Source organism: Perissodus microlepis, chromosome 14 (genome assembly GCF_051167445.1).
Source record: "Perissodus microlepis isolate ML-2025 ecotype Zambia chromosome 14, ASM5116744v1, whole genome shotgun sequence".
Classification (NCBI taxonomy): domain Eukaryota; kingdom Metazoa; phylum Chordata; class Actinopteri; order Cichliformes; family Cichlidae; genus Perissodus; species Perissodus microlepis.
In genome coordinates, this window is record NC_140474.1 from 29,984,563 (window position 1) to 30,002,740 (window position 18,178).

General features: G+C 40.1%; 1 protein-coding gene and 1 pseudogene across 1 annotated transcript; both read left to right on the top strand.

Annotated features, from left to right (window-relative positions):
- The first annotated feature begins 3,110 nt into the window (after window positions 1-3,110).
- On the top strand, window positions 3,111-4,954 carry LOC146374168 (uncharacterized). Its single transcript, XM_084950704.1, has 5 exons — window positions 3,111-3,261; window positions 3,817-3,930; window positions 4,227-4,295; window positions 4,378-4,580; window positions 4,665-4,954. The coding sequence occupies exons 1-5, from the start codon at window positions 3,127-3,129 to the stop codon at window positions 4,861-4,863; spliced, it is 720 nt and encodes a 239-aa protein (XP_084806830.1). The 5' UTR covers window positions 3,111-3,126; the 3' UTR covers window positions 4,864-4,954.
- Window positions 4,955-9,597: 4,643 nt separating this feature from the next.
- LOC146374169 (TRPM8 channel-associated factor homolog) lies at window positions 9,598-16,362 on the top strand (annotated as a pseudogene).
- The last annotated feature ends 1,816 nt before the right edge of the window (window positions 16,363-18,178 follow it).

Sequence of the window (18,178 nt, forward strand, 5' to 3'; positions counted from 1 at the left end):
GTTCCCACCACACACCACAGAGTGTACATGCAACCTGTGGTCAGTGTATGTGCATGAAGAAGTGCTGGGTCTCAACAGAGCACAGGTAGAGTAAATCAATTGGTGTTGAGATTGAAAATCTGTTATTTACTTTATCAGACATGATCATAAAACACAAGCACTTTTTCCAATTGTTGTTCAATGCAGGCTCATGACGAGTTGCCTTTAGCAAAGCGAAAGAGTCGAGTAGAGAAATACATCAAGGGAGGAAGGAAACTCAGTGACTGGAAGCTGTGGGTTGCCCTGGAAACATATCTGCAGGTGAGAGAGTTATAGAGAAATTTTGCTTGGTCCACAGTGAAGAAAATGCATGATATGAATAAGACTGAAAGTCTGTAACTCCATTTCACCCAGTCACACTTTAAATTTAGCAAGTCAAATTGCATCATATACAGGAGAAAATTACATAGCAAGGGGTAGACATGACCCTTAGAACAATAATAAACCAGTCACTGGTGGTTGTCAAGAGGCAAATACTCCCAACAAACAAACAACATAACAAACAGCAACAATTTTGTATAAAAGTAGTTTGGCTTGTTGTCATATCTACCTTCTCTGTAGCTCCAGGAAAAGTTTGGCTGGGATGCCTTCAAGAAGGTGTTTGCTGCGTATCACCACATGAGTGACTTCCCTGATGACAACAACACAAAGATGAACCTGTATGCTGAGACTTTCTCTCAGACTGTGAAGATGAACCTGACTGGCTTCTTTAAGGCCTGAGGCTGGCCAATAGAAGCAGCCACTGAAATGAAACTGTCCAAGCTGCCTTACTGGAATGATCACCCCATGACTCAGTACAGATGAACCCAGTGCCACTGCAGACTACAGAAAATTAATGTTAGTTTTAATGAGTGAAATTCATTTTGACTCATTTTGACCTCAGGCCATACTCGGTACAGTTGTTTCTGTACACTATGCCAGCCACTTGGTTCCTTTGTTTTTTAGGTCTGTTACACATAGAGCAAAATTAACCTGTGTAATTATTTAGTACGCTCACTGGTGGTGGTTTGTGGTTATGATGGTGTTTTTGTGTGGTTTTTAGTGGAACTAGTAATCATGTTTTTGTAGTAAGTATCACTTTAGTATGTTACATTATAAGCATGACACTTAATATGTAAACCATTCACTGTCAAAGTTTCATGTCTGTATTATACCAACAGGATAAGACAGAACTGGATTAGTTGTTTTCCCATTGACCGAGAACTGATACATAGACTAAATGACAGTAGTATAATGATCCTAGTAATCTTGATTGTTTGTGTAATTAAGTAAAAGTTTTGTCTAATAGCATGGAATCAATGCAGTTAAACTTAAAAAACAATACAAGAATTGATGCCTACATTTGTTCTGTTGTTGAATGATTGCGTTTGGCTGAACCACAGATTCTGTGCAGTGAATCTAAGAACATTACATGAACTGCTGGGTAATAAAGTCAGCTCAAAGTTACGCTTTCTGTTTTACAGTGAACTGTTTAGTGCTGTTAGTGCTATGTAATGCTTTTACATCATACACTGCTGTTTGGCTGCAGCTGCTCATGTTAATGGCTTCTGTCATTAAATGTAAGGAGAGCCCCCACCCACATCCATCCATCCATCCATCCACCATCCATCATCCATCCATCCAGCAATTCTATGATTGGAGCGATGATTGAAATTCAGTCTCACAGCAAGCAGGTCCTGAGTTCAATTCCATCATCAGGCCAGGCTATTTCTGTGTGGACGTTTGCATGTTCTCCCTGTGTTTGCATGGGTTCTCTCTGGGGACCGTGGCTTCCTCCCACAGTCCAAAGACATGCAGTTATTGGGTTTAAGTTAATTGGTAACTTGCCCATAGGTGTGAATGTGTGTGCAAATGGTGTTTGCCCTGTGACAGACTGCTGACCTGTCCAGGGTGTACCCTGACTCTTGCCCTCAGACAGCTGGGATAGGCTCAAGCCCCCTGCGACCCTGAAAAGGATAAATGGAAGAGAATGGATGGATCTGTACTTTGAACCAGCAGCTCAACAGGGTTGCCTGATTATGAAATATTATGTTTGCAGCTGATTAATTAGATTTGCAATCGCATGAACAGAGAACACATTACATATTCATTAGATACTTATCCTCTATTTTAGAAAATAACTTTAAGTGACACACAGAAGTCTATACATGCTGATTTTGAAACATCTGGACGGTAAGTCAAAGGTCAACATAGAAGTGGAGCTCTGTGCATTTCGCACTTTTGAAACATAAAGAGGCCCGAAAACAGTTGTGCTTTAAAAAGCTGATCTCAAGTGCTGAGATCAGCTTTGTGGAGCTGGCCACATCTTGAAAATGCTGACCTCCAAATGTTTCCTCTTTATTGATCTGTGTATAACAGCAAAACTGTCTAATATGAAGAAACCGCAGCCAGTTATTACCATCAGAATCAGAATACTTTATTGATCCCTAGGGGACATTATCACTAAGATGCAGCTTTGTCACCAGATCTAAATATACTCATGAATGAAGATACCGCTGCTGTGCCATGTGCACAAAATGAAGAGTCTGAATTATGGAGTAGTCAAAGGTAAACATGCTGTACAGTGACATGAACCTCTAGGTAACGCTCCCTAATCTAAGACACTAGGTTAAATTAGGAGCTTTTGATGTGCAACAGATGTGATGAGGAGTTTTGTGATGTTTGTAGATGTGTTTGTTGTTGATTTCTACTCTATTAAAACTTAATCCATTTTCAAAATGTGTGCTAATGTGCAGACAGAGCCTTTAATTTCTGCATGGCTGTATCTTTTTGCTTTCTTCTTATTTAATCCACACTCTGTTGGGCTAACAATAAGGCTGGTTATTTTAAGGCTCTACAAGCACATGCACAAATACAGTCAGCTTTTCATAGAAAGACTGAGAGCACAGTTAAAGCAGGCACTGTGAGTGAGGATGCAGTCAGACTGTGTCAGAGACAGTCACACAGGTGAGATGTGTCAAAACACCGAGTTGTTTACAAAAAACAGCTGTGCACTACATGGATACCCAGGGTTCCACAGTTGCCATGGTTCCCCTGCAGTTGCCTCATTTCTGTCTATTCATCATTTAAACCTAAACAAACATTCTGATGCTCAAGATCCTTTTCGACACTTTTGACACAGCGATTTCTAGCAAACTATCAGTTTTATTGAAGAATATTTTCATCCTGATGAGGACTAAAACTTCCCAGAGCCAGAAGAAAGCGACTTCCATCATGGAAAATGTGAGATTTGATTTGTTTTCAGTGTGTTTCACCTCTGAGATTTTTGTAGGCCTGAAAGTTTAGATTTAAGATTTTCTCATATCTTAAAAAACAAAACAGTATTTATTGTAAATATATAACCAATGAAGTCTTTTCAAGGTCAATTTACTCAATTTACTTTATTTACAATTTACCTGAGAGTGTGAATCGACGTGCATTCGGTAGCACAATCGGTAGCACTCAAAGTTGCCTAAACTTAGTCTAATTCAAAACAAATGCAAATGCATGCATAAATGTTTTTCTGCATCTGTTGTAATTAAACCTTTCCAATCAGTTGGATCTTATTGTTTTAAACAAGTCAACCCAGTGAATCTGAAATACTATAACCTGATATTATGTATTTAGCTAAAGTTTCACTTAACTGCTGTTTGCATGTAAACTGTAGGTGGCAGGAAAACACTGTGGTGTTCAGTCTTCCAGAAAATCTAATTTAGTTGCAGGAAATTTGTTAAAACTGACATTATTACATATGCTGTGTTAGAAAGGCTTTTTTCTGATGTGTATGAAATTTTGCAGTGTGCTGCTGAAGTCCAAGACAGCCTCACAGCAAAGAGAGTCTCTGCACGGCTATCAGAGAGGAGGAGAAAGCCTGGAGCCTGTAGACCGTGTCAGTGTTTCAAGGATGAGCAGGTTACACATCTGATTCTCAAATGTTAAACGATAAAATACGTGAATATATTAGAAACGATGCTACTCTGCTTGTTTGATCCATTTACAACACTTGTTTACTTTCCATCAAATCATGAGTAGCAACAGAGCACAACTCATGTTTTAAATCTCTTCTTACATCTTAATATCTGGCAACTTTTTGAGGGTCATCTCCTGTGAGAGTGGTCAATGTATCTGATGGAAATTTGTCTCTGCAGGATTGTTAAAGGATGTTCTTAAGGATGTTCTTGTTTCTTACTGCCTTTTTCCACTTACAGCACACTCAAGTGAAACGCCAGCGCTCTCCAAGTGCAGTCATCCTTCCCCAGAAAAGGAGGAAAACCAAGGTTGTCTGTCTCTTCTAGACTTTCTGCAGTGGTGCTAAATTGATAACAAATAAATGATAGCTATATGTCTTCCACCCCTCAGGCCTCTACCTCAGATGCAGACGACACGTTCACAAGACCATCAGCCACCATCCCTGATTCTGAGCTGCCTCCGGTCTCAAATACAGCCCACAATCTTCGACCCTCTACTGTTGCACCTCGGCCAGACAGCCCTCTACAGATCCACAACCGCTCAGTAGAAGAGTACCAGCAGGTGTACCATGAAGTGGTTGATGATATGCTGAGGTCAGTGTGGATCAAACCTCTTTTGTCCCCCGCCCGACAAAAAAAAAATGGCTTAAAATTTTCTATTTCTTCTGTTTCTCACAGAGACGAGAACGGACAGCTCCGTCCATACAGTTTGGAGCTGGGACGCCTCATAAAGAAGAAGCTATGGGAGAGACTGAACCGTCCCACCATGATTATGTCTACTGATGAAGACGGCCGCCTTCACGTGGACGTGAGTTACGGAGTTGAAGAGTGTCCTCCTGAATTTAATGTGGATACTACGAAAGAACCCGAGTGCTGAGCTGAACAGCTCGGAGAAACAGTGAAAGAAATGAGAACAGTTACTGAGTCTGTGTAAATAAGCTTTAAATAATCTGTAAATAAAACTTTTAAATGAATTCATTAGTGACAAAATCATCTGCAGGACACAAATTGCTGAGGCACCACCCCTCAGCTCCACCTTCACACTTTGCATTCACCGTAATACTGTCTGCCCACTCGGATAAACTCCTCTTGCTCCTACTACAGCCTCCATCCTCTTCTAGAAGTTCTTGCAAAAAACTAAAAAAACTAAATGTAACCAGAGTAAAGCAATCTCTCTCTCTTCTTATCTCAGAAAGAGCTCTCGTAAAGCTTCTCACCTGTCAATTCATCTGTGCATCCAGCCTTTACATTACTCCCAAAATGTTGCCACAGTTGGCTATCGCAGTCAATGAAAAATGTGCTTATGGTCAATCTCATAAAAAACTGTAGTTGTGTTCATATACAGGTGTGTCCCTCTACCCTTAACAATGACTTAAGCTGGGGAAGCTGAGAGGTCAGCAGGCATTTTCTGTTGAAAAGTTGAAAGTGATGCAAAAAATAAAGAAGAAGTTAGAGGAAAAATAAAGACATTTTGAATGCCAGTGACAGCATTTTAAAGAATCATTCCAGTCTTTTCAAAATCTTGTTTCTGCCCAGGTTTTCTCAGCTTCTTGCTGCAGATAGACAAACGGACACCTGTCCATTCTTAAGATGAAGATATCACCATAAGATGAAGTAACACAAGATATCATAGTTTGACTGTCTTCTCAAAATATGTCACTATACTCTGAGCTGATCCATTGATGTTAATGATTCATCAAACACATCCATCAACACCAACGCCCATGTGAACACTCATAGCTACAACTGGAAACCGTTGGTTGAGTCATTGGCCTGATAACCGCCTTCGTTTGACCTCTTAACCTGACAAATATTTGCTGAATTTATGATTTCCATGTCAGGTTTTGCACAATTGCTTTTACTTATACTTCTTTTTATTTTATTATTTTTTTTATTAATCCTTTATTTATCCAGGTAAAAAATCTCATTGAGATTAAAAATCTCATTTCCAAGAGAGACCTGGCATCATGGCAACAAAAGTCACATACCACATAGGTATATAACATTTAAAACAAATACAATATCCCATACAAACAATCAAACAATTTTGCACAGAAAGATTTGACCTTTAGTTGTTAAACATTGGACTGAGCACATACACACATACACAGCACATACACAGCACAGTGTAAAGTGTCTGTGCATGTTTAGGTGTGTTTGCTGAAGAAGTAGTTTGACCAAATAACTGTAGTTCTGTGTTTCTGTCCTTCTGTGTATGTGCTTTCGTGTCTATTCCATTTATGTTGGAGACAAGAGGAAAAATGCCCATTAAGCTTTTGCTACATGCACTAATGTCACGCAACACAGGGATGATGTGTAGTGTAAAACAGACTAACACTGGGTCTCATTTGTTTGGTGTCTGTAGGCTGTTCACAGGTCACTTTTTCTAAAGACTCTAAACTTGATACATGTAAGCTTTAGACTTTTAATACGTCAAAGAATTGCTTTTGTATTAACTTTGACTTGAGTCTAATTAGACTTAAGCATGTTGTGTCTGATCTAATGAAAAGACAAACATCCTTTTTTTGTTTGTTTACTGATAAAGAATAAGGAGTATCCTCAGCTACAAGGAGTATTGGCAGGATAAGGTCAAAGGTCTCTCGATCACACAGTATTTCATTGTTTTGTCATATGCAGCAACACCAACACCCAGTCTAACTACATCATAGGTAGATTTGGAAACCCTGAGTTGACTTAAAAACCTGATAACCACTTTCGTGTGACCTCTTGACCTGATCAGAATTTACTAAAATCATGATTTTCATGCATTCCTTTTTATTTTGCACAGAAAGATTTGACCTTTAGTTGTTGGACTGAGCAGATTTACATTTTATACACAGACACACACACACAGACAAGAACTGCTGTGTGTGACTCTGATATTGCTGTTGTAACTATGATGCTTACAGGGAACTAGTTTAAAGGGGCATTTTCAAGGCTAGTCATAAATCTTCAGTCAATAACAACCCACCAGGCTGTGCTGTGAGGTAGCAGTGAGAACAATGAGAACACCTGAGCCTAAAAAGGAAGTACTTTTTGTTTCTGTGAAATAGCTCCAAGCCAGTAGGACTCTGTCTTAACCTGCTTTGGTTGTATGTTTCATTATGGAGGCATGTGGGTTTTAAACGGCATAAAGTACAGTCTTCCATGGAAAACTGAACTGACTGATGAATGTCGGTTGGAAAGAATTTACACATCGGCCAACCTCACTGGGTGTCTCACTGCCTCTATCAAGATTTTGGTGGATGAGCGTAACAGAAAGAAGTTTAAACTCAAATAGCAAAGAAAAATAACACATCGGTCTGTGATGGATTGTAACTAATGATGTAATATAAAAGAGGTCACCTAAACACATGAGATATCAATGGAAAGCCCAGGATGTCCTGGACTTAGTACATCGGGACTTAGCAGGATAGCTTAAATAAGTCAAAAAGATATTGACCAAAAACAAATGTCCATTACAGAGGACATACATGAATAGGTTGGTTCTCAGGAGGATATAACACATCAAAGTTCTCATTCCCATTCTCATATTTACATAACATTTATAATCTTTATAAAGATTTGACCCATTTAGGATAGCCGCACGTTTTGAGTGCTTCCTTTACATGTGTGTGTTCCTTCTTTTTTTTTTTTTTTCCTTCAGGCTTAGAGGGAACATGTTCCCTCTAAGCCTGAAGGAAAAAAGAAGGAACACACACATGTAAAGGAAGCACTCAAAACGTGCGGCTATCCTAAATGGGCGTTCTTAAAGTCAGCAAAGAGGCACAGAAAAGAAGACCAGACACCAGCGAGGGAGGATAAGAAGGACAGACGCAACAACATTGTCATCCCCTATGTAGCCGGTGTATCAGAAAAACTTAGGAGAGTTTTCTCCAAGCATGACATCCCGGTGCATTTCAGACCCAGCAACACGCTCAGACAAAAACTGGTTCACCCGAAAGACAAAACGCCAAAACACAGACTTAACAATGTGGTGTATGCTGTACAGTGCAGCGAGAAATGCCCAGACCTCTACATTGGAGAGACCAAACAGCCACTTCACAAGCGCATGGCACAACACAGAAGAGCCACCTCCACAGGACAAGACTCAGCAGTCCATCTGCATCTTAAGGATAAAGGACACTCTTTCGAGGATGCCAATGTTCACATTTTGGACAGAGAGGACAGATGGTTTGAAAGAGGAGTGAAAGAAGCCATCTATGTCCACTGTGAGCGACCATCTTTGAACAGAGGCGGGGGTTTACGACACCAACTCTCTGCCATCTATAATCCAGTTTTGAGATCCCTTCCCAGACGCCTTAACGCCCACTCACATCCTGGGCCATCTGACCTCAGGAATTCGCATGATAAGGTGGGGCCAGGTTTCACAATGAACACACCCGAAACTCTGGCTGATTGGGACCCACACCCAGTTTCACACCTTGGCTCAGGCGATTAGAGGATCATCAGGGGGTCCTTTTGTCCCTCTGTGGGGGGATACTCCCACTAGGTTTATATCTGGGACTCTCCACCATTTGACCTTAGAACTGAAGAAGCTTCTCGGATGAGAGGTGAAACGTCTTCAAGTAACTTAAAGAAGTCCAGACGCTTTTCTTTGCAAGCTCCTTTGTCTTCGATGTAATGTTAAGTATTTTGTGTGATTTGGTGCTTCTCAAATTAATTAATGAATAATCCAAAAAGAAGCGATATTAATGCTAAAAAAAAAAACAAGAAAAGAAAGAAAAATGTTTCCTCCAAACAAAGCTTCTAAATTTTAAATACGCAAATCAGTCCGCGCATGATTACATTGCTCCGCCCATCAAAAAGTCGACTGCGCGATATCGCCTCATTTATTGGAATGACGAATGTCGGTTGAAAACATTTACATATCGGCCAACCATACTGTCTGTCTCACTGCCTCTATCAAGATTTTGGTGGATGAGTGTAATAAAGTTTCTGGCCACACTCTTTACTCCCTTGTCTAAATTTGGATGCTGGCCTTACAGAAAGAAGGCAGACACAAGTTGGATATAATTAAGGACATTTAGACATCTAATGTATTTGGGTATGCAAAATGAGGTACTTTTACTGTTTTCATTGCACATTTGCAGCTTGGTCCAGAAACTGAACTCCTGGTCAGTTACTAGGACCATACTGCCAAATTCACCTTCTTCTTGGAAGATTTTCTTTCCTTCCCTGCTAACCCTGAAGTAGCTGTGACACACTTCCTTTCATCATTTTTTCAGTGGAAATACATTTTAAAACAATGATCTTTGCAAATTTACAGAGGACACATCATATTCTGATTAAACATTCCTTTATGGTCACATTTTGCCCCAGTGGTGATAAAAGGAGCTGTCTCATATCAGTGGTTCGTCCCCTTGCTTTTTCCTCCTTAGCACATAACCTTGTATAACCAGCTCCATTCTCTGCTTTCATTTTTATTCTTTCTCCTGTCCTGTCACGTAGAGTGTGTTTCTCTTAAAAACTGTTGGGCTACAGCGTAATACCACAGAAGGAAACTTTCAGGCATTTGGTTGTAATGAGATTAAACCTGATGTGTTAACAACTTCCTCTTTCTGCATCCTAACCTTATTCATCAGTCTACAGAGTGTAAATCCTCTACACTATGTCATCTAACCAATCATTCAAAAACCAACATGAAGAGGCCTACGCCTCCCTGATGAGAGGCCTGAAGGAGCTGGACCTACAGGGACCCTGTGTTCCCAGTGACCTGGTGCTGATCGGAGACCATGCCTTTCCTTTAGCAGTGAACAACCGAGGTCAGGTCCTGATGGCTGCCTCTCTGTATGGCAGTGGAAGGATTGTGGTCCTGGGTCATGAGGGCTACTTGAAAGCCTTTCCTGCTCTGGTAGAAAATGCTGTGACCTGGCTGAGAGGTGATGGATCTGATAACCTCTCTGTAGGGGTGCACAGAAATGTCAGTGCAGTTGCTGATAGCCTCCAAAAATCCAAGTAGAAGTTGTGGGAGCTTTTAGTGACAACCTGGGAGTTGGTGTTTATGTGACCGATGCCTACAGCGTGGGCTCAGACCCAACAGAACTGGTGGCGTTTCTGAAAGCTGGAGGAGGGGTGCTGATAGCTGGACAGGCGTGGCATTGGGCTGCAAATCACCCCTAAGAGAACACACTGCATCAGTTTGATGGGAATAAAGTGTCAGGAGTGGCAGGGATCTACTTCACTGAGCGTTATGGTGAGGTGGAGAACCTGCCTGTCTACCCTGAGATCCCGTCCTCCTGGAAGTCGTTAGCGTGAGTATATGCTGGAGTTCTGTTTTACTGCACGTTTACAAAAGTTCCACTTTCCATATAATAACTTTTAAATTTTGTGTGACCTTTTGAGCTTTTGAAAACAGTTTTTCTCTCATTGAAAGAGTCTTCCTAAAGTCAAATTTGTGATTGATACCATTTCCTTATTAGCTAATTTAATTTATATTGGGATCTTCCCCTCCCAGCATTCCTGGATCTTGGATGAGGGGAGGATCGTCCACAAAAGTCCATCAAAGGACTTAGTTTGTGTGTGTGTGTGTGTGTGTGTGTGTGTGTGTGTGTGTGTGTGTGTGTGTGTGTGTGTGTGTGTGTGTGTGTGTGTGTGTGTGACTATCTTTTCAGAAAAGTCAGTTTATTTTTACAGAGTTCATATAGTTTTCACAAATAGGTTAATTTACAAACCACTGATTTTTTTTATATGAAGAAATGTGTACAGTTATTCTTAAATCTCTTTAATTCTGCACATGTCACTTTTCTATTCCACTTTTCAAATACAGGACAGGCAGGGATTTCAAGGATGACTTGGAGTTCTTACTCCAGGGGGTTTCAGAATTCAACCTCCCCTCTGAGTATCTGTGTTCTGAGGTTCTAGTCCACAGCCCACTAGCCTTTCCCATCGGCACTACAGAAGATGGACGACCATTCCTGGCAGGAGCCTACTATGGGCGAGGACGGGTCATTGTGGTTACACATGAAGGATGTCTTGGAGTTGAGGTAGAGTCAACATTAAATGTTAGTCATAAAATTTCAAAGTCAAAATCTTTAGAGGGTTAGTTATTAGACCTCAGGATGATTTAAAGTGAAATGTGTGCTGATTGGAGTTGTCTTTGATATATCACCAAATCCATGACTTCCTTTGCTGCTGCTTTCCTTTCCTTTTAGAGCATGGCTCCATTTTGGAGAAACGCCATTCACTGGTTGGATGAAGGGCGCAGAGGGGTTGTTGGTGTCATGGTGGATCCTGCACTCAAAGTTCTGAGTGAGTCTGGGCTGAAGTGCGAGAAGACAAACTTCAGGAAAGACCTCAGCGTGTTTGTGTGTACAGCGTATATCACTGAGCATTTGGAGGAAATCCAAAACTTTGTGGCAGAGGGAGGAGGCCTGCTGATTGGAGGGCAAGCCTGGTACTGGGCGCAGACACATGCTGGGCAAAATGTACTAACAGATTTCTCAGGTATGAAAATGCACCACAAGGGTTTCAAAATATACAGAGTAGAAATACTGGTAGTGTTCTTATTTTCCACCTAATTGTCCATGTGTAAAATGTGTTGTATACATGCAGTGCTGTAACAGACTCATACATTATAAGGTGTAATATCTTGTGATAAGTCAAGGATCAAAAAGGAGTCTTCTCATTACTGGAAAAAAACAAAGTCAAGACATTTCCAACCATATAACTCAGTATATTAAGTCAAACTGGCTTTACTTTTTTTCAGGGAACAAGATCCTGAACCAAATGGGATTGAGCCTTTTGGGAGCAACAATCCGTGCAGGAACATATAAAGCCTCTGTACCCAGCTGGCCGATTAAAGATACTTACCACTTCCGCCACCTTCTACACCGCTTCGCTGCCCATGTGACTACAGGTGTAGAACTTAGCAAGCATGAGGAGGGATGTCTTAAAAAGCTGGGCAACGACTGTGATGCTTACTTGCGCACAAAGGCACATGGCTGCTTCTATTACACTCAAGTGTTGGCTGCACTCACTGACATGTTAAAGAGGTCAGGCCTGCCACAGGTGAGTAGAGAAAAAACATTTGAACAGCACAGACTAGTGCACTGATCATTATATGGCAGCTGTTAACCACTAAGATGTTACACTAATATGTTCTTCTTTCAAGGTGAGTGACAGCTGCCCTGCAAAGACACAAAAAGACCATCTACTCCTCAGTTTGGGATCACCTGTATACGAGTTTTGCCTAAATCCTGAGGCCCTCCTGCCCTACCTCATCAAGGATAGGCCACTGATGCCAGACGTCTATAACCACAGGCTCAAGATCGATGTTAACACAGCAGGTCTGATTTCATGTTTGTGGACAAATATGTCAACTGTGAATATGTCATAACCAGTGTGCAAGCCACAGTCAAACACAAAACTCAGTGGGTCAGATTCAGTGAGTTTATTTACAGTCCACATACTTACAAAATCTTCAAGGAAGAGAAAATCCACAGTTTCTATCTACTAAGTCTGTAGAGACTCGTAATGTTCACTAGTGAAATCCTGAACTTCTGATCCCACATGACACAGAAACGGATTCTCCTCCACAAATTTCTCTCTCTCTCAGAGATAGACGCCCAGTGACACTTTTTTTTTTTTTTTCAAATTTGTGTGGGTGTGTGTGTGTGTGTGTGTTAGATGGGGAAGAGTGGATCAGCACTGGTCTCTACCTCTCTCCTGGTATGAGTACCTACATGGTGATGCCAACTGCGATTATCAACAAGGAGTGGAAGGTGAAACCTACAAAATTGTATAATTTAAAGTTCTTTCTCCTTCTGATGACACTACATGTTCATGAAAACCTCAAGTGAGGTTTGCATTACTCCTTTTTACCCCTTGTAAATGTAACAATGTCCATTTGTAGTTGCAGCTATTTAAAAGATTGATGTAACCACCATGACATCACTCACAGGTGATGCTCTGTTTTGAAGCTTTTTGGAGTGTTGTTGAGTTATGTTGTGTTGTGCTGCATGGCGTGCCGTAACAGCCCCTTAGGTTCTGCCTGTTTGCAGCAAAGGTTCATTCAATCTAAAGGACCAGCCCCACTTGATTTTTTCTGTCATTTAACAGCTCAAACCATCCTTGAAATCTCTTACTTGATTGGACGATATTGACACAGGAAACTAATAGCACACCACAAGAAAGAAAATGTAATCATGACATCTATAAACTGCTTTGTAAATCATTCCTGAATGAACAGGGGTCTCTGTATTCAGGAATGGGGCTGTTTGCAAAGGCGACTGGTGTTGTAATTTGACGCTATATAAAAAAAATGAACTGAATTGAATGTGTTTTGTCAAAAACCTGATATCCAATAGATTTTCCATTTCATCTACAGATTCAGATAGGCTGTCAAACTGATGACCTACACAGAAAGGATGAGCTGAAGAGACCTCCACGTGTTTATGAGCAATTTCCTGTTACTTCAGAGATGATGCATGTGTCCAACCTGTGGGGGGGCCTTATTTACCTGGTGGCTCCACCCAACACACAAGTGAAGGGGTTGGAGATCACAGTGCAGAAAGCTGTAACTGCTCCATATTACAAGTCTGGTGAGTCTGTGGTTTATAACTTTATGTCCATGGAGTTAATGGAAGATATCTGATAAGTCTTCATCTTATTCACTTGGATCACCTTCATTCTGATCCCAAGTGTTTTCAATGGACGATGCAGTTGAAACAATTTCAGTTCAACATGTTCAAAGTTAAGTAAAGAAAAGTAAACAAAAATCTAGTTAACAGCTTAACCCTCTCGTCTAAAACAGTGCACAAGGTTTGCTTAATTAGAGTTAATGGAAGATATCTGGTGAGTCTCACTTGGATCACCTTCATTCTGATTGAACATACAGTGTTTTTATTGGACAATACAGGTGAATTAACTTGAGCTCAATATATTTTCAGTAAAGTAAAACCCTCTCCTAAAAGACTTCACAAAGTTTGCTAAATTATTCAGAGGCCTTGTGTGCACTATCATCTTTTTACACCATAGGCTGTTTAAAGAAATGAATGAAATGCATTTGTTGAATTAGATAAAGCAAAATTTATTTATTTAAAGAATTTATTCATATGAGATGCATCTGGAGTTTTTTATCCACCTGTGTTACAAGCCTTTAAGAAATTATGGAATTACCAGATTCTTTACTTTGTGATCCAATCAAACTTTATTTATAAACCACTTTAAAATAGCCAACACAGGACCAAAGGACTGTACAGTAATTAAGTTAAGAAAATTAGATAAAACGAAACAGCAAAAAAAATAGAATAAAACACATAATGAATAAAAATAAAAACAGCCCTGTATTCAAATATATATATATATATATATATATATATATACAAATATATGTATACATAAGTATATATATATATATACTATACTAGAGGCCTGTCTAATCTCTAAAGGCAGATTGTTCCACAGTTTTGTTTAAGAACAAGCCGGATTTTTCTCGGAACTGTCACACAAGTTTGTACTTTGAATAGAACATTTTATATATGTTTTTAATATGCAATGATTCAAAGCATTATAATAGATCTGCTCCTCTCTTTATTCTTTTCAGGTGTGACAACTGCAGCTGAGTGGTCGTTGCTGCGCACGGCTCCTGGGCCCTGGGCAGAGTTGGAGTTTGAAAACATCGTCCTCACCGTACCATCAGATGCTGTTCGGGGTCTGGAGCACCCAGACAAGGTGGCTGCTCTCTGGGATGAAATCATGAGGGCCATTGCAGATCTGGCTGCCAAACCACACAAATTTCCTCGCAAGGAGTGCTTCGTGACAGATGTTCAGATTTCTGCTGGTAAGTGCACTTTACACCAGTTAGCCATCACCAATAAGCAGAGCAAGAAGGCTGTCATGATAGACCAAGCTATACCAAATGAATGCAACATCAGGAAGAAGGAACACAAGTAGCTCACCAAGGGCTGAGAGAGGAGCTGGAGAAGATGTGGTGGGTGAAGGCAACAGTGGTCCCTGTGCTAATCGTAATGTAATGTAGTGTAGTAAGCTCCAGGGCCTCTGGAACAGCTTGAAGCATTAAGACCGCCGACAAGGCAAATAGGGATTTTGCCCCTTCTTTTGTTAATAACTAAATTGTAGGAATTTATAACAACATGTGATAATATAAGGCTTTTGTTTAAATCATTCGGATTAATTTCTCTCCTTCACATTTTATAGCTTTTCTCTCACAAAGTATTCGCAATATAATCTTGCAACAATTATTAATATACTGCAACGTTATATTTACTTTTCTTCTGTTAAGGCTGGATGCATGCAGGTTATCCCATCATGGCACACCATGCCTCAGCTGCTGAAGTAGTTGGTGTCAAAAAAGCTGAACTGTGGGGCCCCATCCATGAACTGGGACACAACCAACAGAGAAGCTGCTGGGAGTTCCCATCACACACCACAGAGTGTACATGCAACCTGTGGTCAGTGTATGTGCATGAAGAGGTGCTGGGCATCAACAGAGCACATGTAGAGTAAATCAATTATTTTTAAAACTAATTTTAAAACATATTTTTTTTACATCAATCGTCATCAGAAAACTTATGACTGAGTTTTCTGTGGTCACATGATTTAGCAACTATCTCATTCCATGTTCTTTGGTGCAGGCCCATGGTCATTTGACTTTAGCAAACCGAAAGAGTCGAGTAGAGGAGTACATCAAGGGAGGAAGGAAACTCAGTGACTGGAGTGTGTGGGTTGCCCTGGAAACATATCTGCAGGTGAGAAATTATAGAGAAATTTTGCTTGGTCCACAGTGAAGAAAACACATGATATGAATAAGACTGAAAGTCTCTAACTCCATTTGATCCAGTCACACTTAAAATCGACCAAGTCACCAAGAAATCACTTAGGGGTAGAGTTAGGTTCAAGTTGTATTTTAGCCACATGCTAAACAAGGATAGTGTCAGAAACTACAAGATGATACCTTTCAAATCAAATCTCTGACATGCACTTTGCCTTCTATTAAAAGAGTTTGATTTGGGTGTGCCATATAGGTGACAATTCCATGTAGACTTGTGGACTTATAGTGAAGCTAACATTAAATCGTAACAGGTTATGATGCTTTGGTCAAGAGATTATTGCTCCTAACATAAAAGACAGCAAATAGTTTAAGTTGTTGTTATACTTACCTTTTCTGTAGCTCCAGGAAAAGTTTGGCTGGGATGCCTTTAAGAAGGTGTTTGCTGCGTACCACCACATGAGCAACTTTCCTGATGACAACGGCACAAAGATGAACCTGTATGCTGAGACTTTCTCCCAGACTGTGGGGATGAACCTGACTGGCTTCTTCAAGGCCTGGGGCTGGCCCATCGAAACAGCCAGTGAGAGGAAACTGTCCCAGCTGCCTTATTGGAATGATCACCCCATGACCCAGTACAGATGAACTAAACACGACTGCGGAATAAAGAAATGTAACGAGTGAAACTTTAGTTCATTAAACGCTTTATATTAATCTTTTTATAACATTTATTGCATGCAGAGGAACGTTGCAGCTTTTTTCACAGTATTTGCACTGATCATTTGCTCCAAATTAGTATCCCTCCAATTTAACTAGATTTCTTTGAGTAAACTTGGACATTAACATGTCCTCTGTGCTTATTTTTATATCTGGGATTGTAAGAGAGGAGGTGAAGAACTGTAAGTTGGGTTGCAGTGTAGAGGAGCTAAATATTATTATTGCTGTTCCTCAAAGTGAAGCTCTGTTGCCATAATGTCAAAACGGCTTAGCTCTGTGAATTATAAAAAGGTAATTATTTAGCATACACACAGATTGCAGCTGGATTGTGAGTTGTGTTTATGCTGTTGCTTTTTGGTTTAATCAGTAATCATGTTTTTAATGCAGCAAGTAGCATTTCAGTAAGTCTGTAAAATTCTGTAACCCATAATTATCACTCTGTAATAACCATGTAATGCTTTCACTGAACTTTGAACTTGTCAATCGCTATGGGACAAAACTGGACTCGTTTTTTTGCCTCTTAATTGAGAACTGATGCACACAATAAACAATAGTTGTATAATTAAGTCTGTCGTTTTGGTTTTTTCTTTTTACTATATACACCTTCCTGCAACACAGGCTGTTTGTTTTCCTTTTCAGACATAATTATGATGAAGAAGCCATCATTCACAGCCTTGCTCCCAGTACTTACTACTTTGAATGCATTTATTTCCTCTCACGCCCACGTCAACATACTCTTGCCTTCCTTCGACATTGCTAGGTTGTGGATATGATAGAGTCGCAACATATGCTCATTAATCAACTATCTAAATTGCCACATTCTTGTCTTAGCAGGATCAATTTCTTTGCAAAACTACTCACTGGTGCCCGATGCTCAACCTCAAATGAAACAACTGCAGTTCAGATTTTCAGTATGTTAATTACGGTTGAACAAAAATATTGCATAACAAACACAATCCTTTCATTTCATGGGGTGAAAAGTAATTGGACAAATTAAAGAACTGAAAATAAAATGTTCATTTCTAATACTTGGTTGAAAACGCTCTGCTGGTAATAACAGCCCGAAGTCTTGAGCTCATGGACATCACCAGATGCTGGGTTTCCTCCTTTTTAATGCTCTGTAAGGCCTTTATGCAGTGGCCTTGATTGATTAAACTCCTGACTTCCTTTGACTGCATGTTTTTGTCATTGTCCATCTATATAGTAAAACAGCACCCAATCAATTTGACTTTTTTCCTAAACTGTGCTGGCTTTTCTTGGCAACTTAAGGATGGCTTGTTTTTCTGCATGGAGAGCTCTTTGGATTGCATTTTCTCTGTTCACAGTGAACTCTTCCAAATGCAAGCACCACATCTCAAATCAGCTACAGGACTTTTGTCTGCTTAACTGATAATGACATAATGAAGGAACTGCCCACACCTGCATTTGAGTCAATTGTTCAACTACTTTTGTTCCCTTCAAAAATAGGGCGGCACATGTTAAGGAGCTAAAACTCTTAAACCCTTCATCCAATCTGAATGTGGAGGCTGAGAGTCTGTATATTATGTCCATGTCCATTATATAACTATAATTGGCATATGTTGCAGTGAACAGGTAATAAAAAAAAAAAACTTGTGTCAGTGTCGAAAAATATATGTACCTAACAGTATGTATATGAAGAGCCTCAGCTGGGCTCAGGCAGTCTGAATCATTCATAAGTCTGTGATTGTATCATTATTTCCTCTTCTTTTTTGTCATAGTTTTT